The 10,473-nt window shown below is 47.9% G+C and overlaps 1 protein-coding gene across 1 annotated transcript in view; it reads left to right on the top strand.

Annotated features, from left to right (window-relative positions):
- Positions 1-3,180: 3,180 nt before the first annotated feature.
- ZNF598 (zinc finger protein 598) overlaps positions 3,181-10,473 on the top strand; it is a gene marked incomplete at its 5' end in the record, with an annotated part of 11,377 nt that continues 4,084 nt past the window's right edge. Inside the window, 7 exons of the mRNA XM_010010693.1 lie at positions 3,181-3,293; positions 4,233-4,362; positions 6,507-6,718; positions 7,279-7,496; positions 8,242-8,359; positions 9,043-9,224; positions 10,437-10,473. The exon at positions 10,437-10,473 is cut by the window's right edge and continues 75 nt beyond it. Coding sequence (XP_010008995.1) covers positions 3,181-3,293; positions 4,233-4,362; positions 6,507-6,718; positions 7,279-7,496; positions 8,242-8,359; positions 9,043-9,224; positions 10,437-10,473 — 1,010 coding nt within the window. The remainder of the gene's footprint in view (positions 3,294-4,232; positions 4,363-6,506; positions 6,719-7,278; positions 7,497-8,241; positions 8,360-9,042; positions 9,225-10,436) is intronic.

Here is a 10,473-nt window from a genome sequence, read left to right as displayed (position 1 = left end):
ACCGGGAGCGTTCCGCGTTTATCCGCTGCCTGCTCTGCTCCCCGCCGTTCGGAGGGGTCGGGGTGGGATCGGGGACAGAACATGAAGGAAGCGGCGTCTGAGAGGGCTGTTTAGTTCTTCGTTAAGAGGGCTCGCTCTGCGGAGCTGGCACTGCGTGATCCCGGTGTCTGTGTCCCCCAGCCCAGCGCCTGGCTCGCTGCTCAGCCCTGCGAACAGCGCACGGTGCGCCCGTTCAGGGCTCGCTCCGGTCCCTGTTGGCCTGGGCTGGAAAAGGGGTTTTCCCTTCGGTCACTGGGTTTCTGATGGGTTCCTGCTCTCCTCCCGGCTCAGGGGAGCCGCTCCCGTGCTGGGTGGATCGAGCCGAGGAGCCAGCACTGAGCAACGTGAAGGAAAGTTGTTTAAAGGTGTTTGTAAAAGCAAATCCTCGTGTGCGGATTTGTGTGTGCGAATTTTGCAGAAGTACTGCGGAGAAAACCCTTTTAGGAGTAAAAGGATTGGTCCCGGCGCTGAGAGAAACACACTGAGGTGGTTTAGGAAAGGAAATAACCCAAATACATCGGGGGAAGAGGGGCTCTCCCCTTAACCCCTTTAATCCCCAACTAAACTGTTTGCTCTGGCTGCTGCTTGTGTCGTTCAGGTGGTTGGAGGGATTGAAGATCCCTTCAGCTCCGTGCTGAAGATCCTCAGGCTTTATGGAGGCCAGAAGGGTCGATGTGGTTTTTAGGCTGAGCCTGCTGGCTCTGAGTAGCCTCTGAGTACAGCAGGATACTCATGAAAGTCCCTTCATCTCTGCTCATCCTCTGAGGAGCTGCTGTTCCGCTTCTCCTGTCTGAGGAAGAAACAGGATGTGAGGTTGCTCTTCTTCCTCAGAGCTGCTTGTCTCAGGGTGGTACATGGACTGGGAATCTTAGAGCTTTTCAGTGCTGCGTTCCATGCCTGGTTCATTGAACCATCTTTCCCCTCCTTTATGAACTGTTTAAAATGATCCTGTTGTTATAATGGCCTGAGAGGTCATTTCTGCTGGCTTTGCTCTTTTCCCCCCTTTGTCTCTAAGTGCTGATATAACTGTTCTCTCTGCTCACCCTCTGCCCCAAGGAAAGAAAGAAACGATACCGGGGTGTATAAATCACATCAAACCTGCTATGAAATGAACTGGATGTATTTGTAGGACCTAAAATCAGCTCTTCCAGTTTGCACAGTGCAAGGAACGACACTACCAAGTCTCAGCGGTGGTGCATAGAGCAGCGTAGCCCAAGTGGGTGAAGTCACAGCAGTGTCCAATGGAGATGTAAGGATGAAGATGAGCGCAGGCTGTGATGGAGGAGAGAGCAGGATATACCTGTTATGGTAATAGGTGCTTTCAGGGGTGCATAATTGTTGCAGTGACGTGAGGAAGGATTACGTGTTGACCTGTAAACCACCCTGCGCTTGGCTCAGGCTGGGAGGAGCTGTCGGGGTGCTGCTTGTGGAGGTGTGTGAGGTTGTTCTTGGAACTGCTGTAGGAAATTATGTTGGATGCCAGTGGTAAAATCTACTTTTCAGCAATCCATTCCCACTGCAAATGAGACTTGGTTGGAGAGCTGGAGTTAGACTTAGTTGTCATCTATCCAACAAACTGAAACTTGCATTCTCTGTATTTGAAGCTTGATGTTTCAGCAAGTTGGGTGCATGTTTTAGGCTTGGTTACCTTAAAATTAGCCCAACTGTAAAGTAAGCTTTTAAAAAAAACCCACAAAACCAGACACAACAGGCTTATTCCATGGTATTTCACCCCAACAAGGGTAGAGGAGTGATTTAACAAGCGGAACTACGCGTGTTTTGTACCACTGGATGATTTTGTTAAGGTTGTATGTATCTCTAGTCTTACAGTGGTTACTGTAAGGATTGAAAGATGCTTCCTGTATCCATGTCTCAGCCTTTCTGAGCTGCTGCAGGTAACTCCAGCTCTGTCAGCACTGCTGCTGCTATGCCAGCAGTTCCCAAAGTGGGAATGTGCACCGGAGCAGATCAGCAGCCTCGGAGGAAAGGTGAGATATTGTAATGGCTGCAGTGTGAGACCTGAGCTGTGTGGGCTCTGTGGGAGCAGCTGTGAGCGAGCAGGTCCCCTCTGGAGGGGTATGTTGTTGTCCTGGGTTTGGCTGGGATAGAGTTTATGGAATTCCAGGAGCTGTGCCTGGGCTTAGTCTGGGAACAACGCTGATAACACACCAATGGTTTAGTTGTTGCTTCCCCTGATCAAGGACTTTTCAGTCTCTCATGTTCTGCCAGTGAGGAGGGGCACAAGAATCAGGGCGGAGCAGAGCCAGGACTCCTGACATGAACTAACTGGAGGGATATTCCATACCACAGCACATCAGGCCCAGTGTAGAAACTGGGGGGAGTTGACTGGGGGCGACCGATTGCTGCTTGGGGCATCAGTCAGCAGGTGGAAAGCAATTGTACTGTGCATCACTTGTTCATCTTGGGTTTGGTTCCTCTTTCTTTTTGTTATCTCACTTCTGTTCTTCTTTATTTCAATTATTAAACTGTCTTTATATTAACCCATGGGGTCTTTTCTGATCCTCATCCCCACCTCACCAGTGCAGGGGAGTGGTACTTAGTTGCCAGCTGGAGTTTAGACCATGTCAGTGGTACAGATAATTGGGTAAGTGATGTAGTGTTTTGGTTCTTGCTTTCCTCGTAGTCAAGGGAAGAAGGAGCAGTGGTTTCCCAGTCAGACTCTGAGTAATGTCACTCCTCACTTACACACTGTGGGTTTCTGTGTGATCTCCTATCACCAGGCAGGGGGGAGCTCAGTGCGGGGCTCCTGACAGGACTCGCTGCAGAAGGGCTCAAACTGGTTGAAGGTATTTCCTCTCAGCACAACTGTAGCAGCAAAACCTACCATAAAAGTGTTTCTTAATCTGGTTCAAAATCCAAAGCCCAGCCCAGTCCAATCCCCTTTTGTGGAAGCTGGCTCCTTTGCTGGAAGTTGATAAGGAGCAGTCACGGTGGCTTTGCTGACAGCAGGCGGGGGGGTGGCAACCAGCTGGGGCTGACCCAAAGCTCTCCAAGTGTCATCCAAGCTTCAGGCTGCAGCAAGTTCCCTGGCAAAGAGAGTTTATGCTGAGGGGTTTATCCAGCTCCCAAAGGCTGCAGCCCCAGCGTGCTCCCACTGATCCTGTGCTGCCTGTCCTGCAGGTCGTCTTCGGACGGAAGCTTACGTCCTTCTCTGCAATAGCACTTAACCAGCTGCAGCATGAGAAGAAATATGACATTTATTTTACAGATGGAGATGTTTATGCACTGTACAGGTGAGTCCTGGAATCCTTTCTGTAACCTGTCCCTGCAGCAGCATATTCTTACCTGCATTACGTGGCAGGAAACATGTGCTGTAGAGAACAGTGTGGGTTTGTTTTGTGGCACTGGAGTGGCTGGTGGTGACACATAGCACAGGGACAAGAGGCTGGAGTGGCACAGCCAGTGGGAACGCTCAGTTCCATGGGTGGCAAAGGGAGCAGCTCCTCAGGGCTGGAGTGGTGCGTTCACTGGCACGTTGCTCTGTCAATAAAAATTGCTTTTTGCTACTTTAGCAACAGCAAACTTGCTGAACGGCTTTTCATGCCTTGCATGGCTGCCGTGGAAATCAGTGAAGCCTGAATTGCTCTTAGAATCATAGATGCACAGACTGGTTTGGGTTGGAAGGGACCTTAAAGCTCCTCCACTTCCAACCCTCTGCCAGTGCAAGGGAGTGGGTTCTGCCACTGAGCCCAGTGCTGTGACCTCGGCTCTTGCTCTGAGTCACTGTGGGGTTTTTGTTTGTTCCCCCCCTCCTTTTCTGTTACAATTCTTCATCTCTCCCCACTGTATTCTTCAGCTTCTGCCAGTAGAAAGGGTAATTAAACTGGATGTGAGTGTTGCACCTATCAGCTGAATCTTCACTTTAAGCCTGGGGCTCGTTGCACAGATGTGGTATAGCACACTCCATTTTACAGCAGCAGTGTGTTACCTACCCTGTGACCACTCAGCTCTTCTCTTGCAGCTCAAGCCTTTGTGTAGTTTGTTCTGTTCTCTTCTGTTCCTGATGTATGACAGAGTATTCCAGGAATAAGCAGGCCACTAACCTCATTACAGTTTGCTGGGGAGCTGTAAAAACACAGCCTCTGCCACTGAGGGAACGTGGGTTTTGATAAAGGTATTGGGCTGCTGAGAGGGAATTGGATCGTTTTCAGGAAATCTTTCTTGTCCCTTAGGAAGCTGCTGCAGCACAAATGCTCTTTGTGTCCAGATGTGAAGCCATTCAACACCTTTGCAGATCTGGAACAGCACATGAGGAAGCAGCATGAACTCTTCTGTTGCAAACTCTGTGTTAAACACTTAAAGGTGAGCCAGTTCTATGTTTTAGCACATGGAAAGGAGGGGTGCTTCCTTGTACAACCTGCAAGAGTCCTTGGGGAGTGGGAAGAAGGGAATGGCTGAACAGCACCCAACGTTTCCTTTGTCTGCCTGCACTGAGGCCAGTTGCTTTGTTTTTTGTTTCTCTTCCGTAAACTGATTAACGAAGAAGGTCTGGAGGTTCTCAATGCATTGACTGTTACAGTAAACCCAACCATATTCAAAACCTTCTGATGTTGGCTCCTCTCCACAGCATGTAAATACCAAACCCCAGTGGTCTGATAGGAAGTTAATCCTGCCTCGTAGGCAGACTTCACTGCAACTCTTAACAGCAGAGATTTGATGCCCCTTAAGAGTTACACTTGTCACAACTTTAGGAGCTAAAACTGTAACTGAAGAAAATATTTGGTGCCAGTTCAGGAAGCAGAATGCACCATGGAATGATGGATGTATTTCTTAGATCAAAGTCAACGTGGCATTTACAGTTGGACCCTGTACAGGATGAGAAGCCATCTCGCTGCTTTAATGAAAGATAATTCTATTTCATTGTTTCATCTATTTGTTCAGAGCAAATTTCCTGTATCTTGTTGGCTTGATTGGGAAATGAAACTGGCTGTTGCCTGCGCTTGAGGTCTCTGTTTGATGTACACACACGGAACATGGCCAGGGGCTGCTTTAAATGTATTTTACAACCTGCTGAAGATAAAACAGTTACAGGAAAGTTGGGTTGTCAATGGCTGAAAAGACGATGTGTGCTGAGCCTCAGAACTACTCATCTTACCATCACCATCAGCATCCTTCCTTCTTTTTCTTAATCCCACCCAAATTTCCCTGGGAAGGGCTGGTGTTATGTCATCAGGTGATGCTTTTTCACAGTCTGAATTCCACTAGAGTGGAACCTAGAGTAGGTTTTGTGCTTCTGAATTACTCATCAGACAGAATCGGCAGCTACTGCTAAATGAATTCTGTGCCTGGTAACCTCTGTGTCTAACAGCTGTCAGCATTCCTTATTGTGTAAGGAGGGAATTTAATGCATGAATGCATACTTTTAGAACTCATTACACACGGGTTTGTGTGCTTTCTCTGAAACCAATTCAATATCAACTCAGGGAAGTGCCTTTATCCTGCAGTGCCACGGTTGCTTAATGCCAGAGCTGAGCTGTAGCTTACAGCTAGAAGGGACAGGAACCAGAAATGATCAGGTTGACCAGAGTTATTTTTCAGTGGACTGATTTGCCTCTTCCCTGTGGTTGTGGAGTCCCTGCAGGTAATTCAAGGGAAGTGCTCAGGGGAGGACAAGACCACTCCTTTGGGTTGCAGTGTCCTCAGAGCTCAGGTGCAGGGGTGTTTCCATGGGCACCTGAGGCAGGCAGCACTGGCAGAACACGTTTGTCATTGAGAACTCACAAACAGTATTAGAGCTTGTTTTAATTCCAGAGTGTTGCAGAGATTCTTGTTTCACAGATAAAAAGTTCCATAGTTCCCACTGAAAAGAAGCTCTTCAACTTGAGCAAAGCCAAACGAAGCTTTTCCCAGAGCAAGACACCAGCCCTTGTCCAGGCAAGAGATAAAGGAGCTTCTGTTCTCAAGGCTGTTTTGAGCTTTCTGGCATCTTCAGAACCCTTCCTACCAAAATAGCTCATGTGTTGGTAGGGACAGAAGGTTGGCTTATAACACAAAGTTTGCTCACTGTATCCTTTGCATGTAACTATCTTGGGGTAGTTGCCATGTGAGGGAAGTAAAAGAGCTCACTTGTGGTTTATGGGCTTTTTTAGTTCAAGTATGCAAAGCACTGCATGTTCATAAAGACATATTTAGGATTTTTTCCCCAGCAGAGATTATAATTTAGTTTGCTGCATTATGTTAATAAACCAAAAGAAATGTGAAAGGGCAAAGGATGAATTGGATCAGTTTCCAGTGTTCAAGCTGAAAAGCAAGTTGGATTTAATCTGGATCTGTCGCTTGAGTTTTGCTTCCTATTCCCTGAAAACTTTAGGTGTTGGTTGGCAGATTGCATCTTTCTGAAGGAAATCTTCCACTCCTGCAAGCAAACAGGTTGTGCACAACCCAGCTGAGTCCTGTTGGGTCTCTGTTCCCAAGAAGTGACATATGTTATATGTCTGTTTCTCCAGATCTTTACGTATGAACGGAAATGGTATTCCCGAAAGGACCTGGCCCGCCATCGGATCCATGGGGATCCTGATGACACCTCCCACCGTGGGCACCCCTTGTGTAAATTCTGTGATGAACGTTACCTGGATAACGACGAGTTACTGAAACACCTCAGGAGAGATCATTATTTTTGTCATTTCTGTGACTCCGATGGTGCTCAGGAATACTACAGGTTCGTGCAAGAGTTGATCCCTCTTCCTGCAGCTTTAAATATTGAGGGGAAATTGCTTGGATCTGCTTTGGATTTGGGGGGAAAGCAGTGCTCCAAGACATAGAGCTGGAATGTGCAGGTTGGCTGCAGTCTCTTTTGTTCCTCAGACCGACAGCAGAGTAATCACTTTCTGTCGACTCATGTTTTCAAGTTGGTTTTGTTAATATTAAGCAGAAAAAGCTGCATTTTGCAGCATGACAGCAGGTATCTGCAGCTGTCTTAGCGTGTTAACTCTAATGCTCCAGAGTTCAGTGCAAACAAGACAGAAGTAAGTTCTCCTGCATGAAACGCATCCCTTATGTGCAGCTGGATGCAATGAGTATCGGCCAGTGGGTTCAGTTTAACATCTGGGATTGCGCATTAGGCCCGTGTTGACTGCACACAAGTGGTTCTAGTTGAAAGCTTGCCAGGGGATAAAGAAAGAACCAACCACCATGGCTTGTCTTCCTCTTGTAAGAGGGGCCATATAGCACCAGTGGAGTGTGTTGGGAAGGTTGCAGCTCGGCCTCTTCTCTTCCCAGCGATTACGAATACCTCCGGGAGCACTTCCGCGAGAAGCACTTCCTGTGCGAGGAGGGCCGGTGCAGCACGGAGCAGTTCACCCACGCCTTCCGCACCGAGATAGACTACAAAGCTCACAAAACAGCCTGTCACAGCAAGAACAGGGCAGAGGCCAGGCAGAACCGGCAGATAGACCTGCAGTTCAACTATGCTCCTCGGCACCAGAGGAGGAACGAGGGTGAGTGGGGGTGAGGTGGACGGGAACACGTTTGTTCTTGCTACTTTGAGGGGTTTTCAGGAACGTCTGGTGAATGTTTCTGCACAAAGAGGGTGGGCAAGTCCTGGAACAGCACCCTGGGAGGTTGCAGAGTTGGTCCTTGAAGGTGAGCTTCACAGGGGCCTTGGCAACCTCATGTAGTGTCAGAGCTGGCCTTGCTTCGAGCCAGGGGATGGAGCAGATGACACCCAGAGGTCTCTTCCTACCTGAATCGTTGCAATTTTTTTCCCCTTTGTGTGGATTTAATGAAGATACATAATTTTAGGAAAATTGCTGACTTCCTGCTTGAATTTGTAATTATATGAATGACTTATGTTACATTTAACAGAAACTAGTGATGGACGTAGACCATGAGGCCAGAGCAGCATATCCGCTTAGGAGTGCAGAGATCAACAGATACGTAACTTCTGTGTGGAACTGTACCTAGAGAGAGAGCTGCATAAACCCACAATTACTCAAAACTCACCTCACAGGTTACAATGCATGAATCCATATAATGCAAAACGTATTGTAATGCAGCAATCCTAAAGGTTGTACAGGCTACTTAATCATCAGGAAGAAATCAGGATAGACTTGTTTGTACTGGTGTAATTCTGCTTTTTTCAGGTAGGGTGTAATGCCCTGATTAGTGACTGAGTTAATGCCCAGATTAATAACGTTTATGCCCAGAGAAATAACTGAGTGATCAACCATCTCTCCTGCTCAGGTGTTGTAAGTGGAGAGGACTATGAAGAGGTTGATAGGTACAACAGGCAAGGGAGGTCAGCCAGGTTGGGTGGCCGAGGAAGTCAGCAGAACAGAAGAGGCAGCTGGAGGTACAAGAGGTGAGTAGCACCATGTTGTATTGCTGCTTAGTGTGTTTTACTTACCCATCAAGAGTGTTTGGGGTGCACCAGTAGGAAGGGAATGAGTACAACATTCAAAGGCCTCCCTACTGAATCCTTAGCTGAGAGTAGAACTAGCTTTTCAATCTGTGCCTGAGTGCTGACTATGTGCTTGGTCCCAAGTGGATTTCCTGTATAAAGCACATCTAGTCTTCTTTTTCTGGCTGGACACTCAGCTGGCCCATTACTAGTGATTTCACTGGGGGGAAAAAGTCCATCTCTCAACATTTGTATGTTGGTGTCACATGTGGATTGGTGCATGTGTTGAGAGTTCATGACAAAACATGTTTCAGAGAATTACTGTGGCCTACAAGTATTTCATATGTTTGAAAACGACTGGGAGAGGTGGGTGTCCCCATGTACTGTCTCTCCCCGTTCACCCCTGTTTCTTCTGGCCTGGATTGTTATTAGCACACACAGAAGCTTGTAAACCCAGGGGGTGAGCGCTGCCTGTCTCACCCATCGGTGCCAGGGTTGTTGGAGTGAGTGGCCTTGTTTGAGCCTTCTCAGAAGGTGACAGCAAAAGAGCAGGGACAGTCATTGGAGAGGTGAGAGCTGGAGGGAGACAAAGCAGCTTGATAATCCCTTACTGTCTGACCAAGAAAGTCTGCCCTGTCCTTCAGGGAGGAGGAAGACAGAGACGTTGCAGCCGCAGTCAGGGCCTCTGTGGCAGCTAAACGGCAAGAAGAGAAAAAACGGGTGGAAGACAAGGAGGACAGCAGCAGTAGAGGTAGAAAGGAGGACGTGAGGGATTTGGAGGTGCTCAGCTCCAAACGTGTGCCAAAGTCTTCAAACGATGCTACAGGTGAGTGTGGAACAGGTTGTGCAGTGGGATGGGTTGAGGCCAGCCTGGTGAAAGCAGGAAGTGCCATGCAGGGGTCTCTAAAGCTGGGGGATGTGGATAGAGCGGTGCAGGACTTCAATCCAACAACATGGAATTGTGGTGGAATGTGTCCAAGTGGGCTGGGATTCCTGCAGCAGGTCATACTTGGAGTGGAGCTGGGTACAAATCTCAGATGCAATTAGTGTCCAACAGTATGTGTGATGTTCCATCCAAATCGATATAATGAGAATTGCCATTTCCTACTCCAGCACGTAAGAACTGATTGATTGTGATGATTGAGCTGAGTTTCTGCTTCTTTGAGAACAAGTTATTCCCAGTAAAAGTTTATAATTGGTGAAAGCAAACCTTTTACTGAACCCATGTCCAGTTTGGGGCAAATAAATACAACACAGTGGTGTTTTGATACATGTGTTGCTCCAAATCCATTTACCATGGGTTTATTGTTCCTCACCAGGGTTTCACTTAAAGATTGTATGCTTTCATTATGGGCTGAGAGCTGCTGAGAGCTCTGTGGTTAATGGGTACAGCTCAGCTGGGGATGACAGGCAAGGTTATCTCTGCTAGCTGCACATCCAGCCTCTGCTGTGTGCGTGTTATCAGTCTGCAGTGCACAGCACGGGATTTGGATTTTAAGGCAAATCTAAATGGGAATGAGTTATGTTTCAATGTAAAATGACTGCCCAGGAGCTAGTTGCTGAGCAGCTTGGGCATCTGTGCAGCAGAGGTGTGATGGACTGCTCCGAGGAGCAGCTTTCCAAACAAAGGAGCATTGGCATCCATCAGACAGAGCACTGAGGCTCTGATGAACATCCTGACCCTGTGCAGGCAGCCAAGTGCTCACCGCTGGCAGAGGTGAGGAGCAGGCTGGGGGCAATGGCATCTAGGTCTGTAGAAGGTTCCCTCACAAAGTACTTGGCTGATGTTTGCTCATGTTAAGTAGCATGAAAGCTGCAGCCAGGACAGGGTGGCATCATGGTGAACGCAGTTAATTGAAGGAAGTGGCGAGGCACAGATTGAAATGGTTCCTTTGGAATGTCACAGTTAATGACATCACCAGCTGCTGAAAATAGGAGTTGTTAATGCTGCTGTCATGTTCACTGACAGCCTCCACTCTGAAGTGAATGGATTTGAGTTGAAAATGTCTCTTTGCTCTTTTTGTTCATGTTCCAAAAGAAGCAGCTGCTAATGGTGCTCTAAGCCGGGATGACTT

The sequence above is a fragment of the Nestor notabilis genome, unplaced genomic scaffold (genome assembly GCF_000696875.1).
Source record: "Nestor notabilis isolate BGI_N333 unplaced genomic scaffold, ASM69687v1 scaffold6813, whole genome shotgun sequence".
NCBI classification, from domain to species: domain Eukaryota; kingdom Metazoa; phylum Chordata; class Aves; order Psittaciformes; family Psittacidae; genus Nestor; species Nestor notabilis.
The sequence above is the reverse complement of the archived record's forward strand: the minus strand, read 5'-3'. Positions and strand labels throughout refer to the sequence as shown.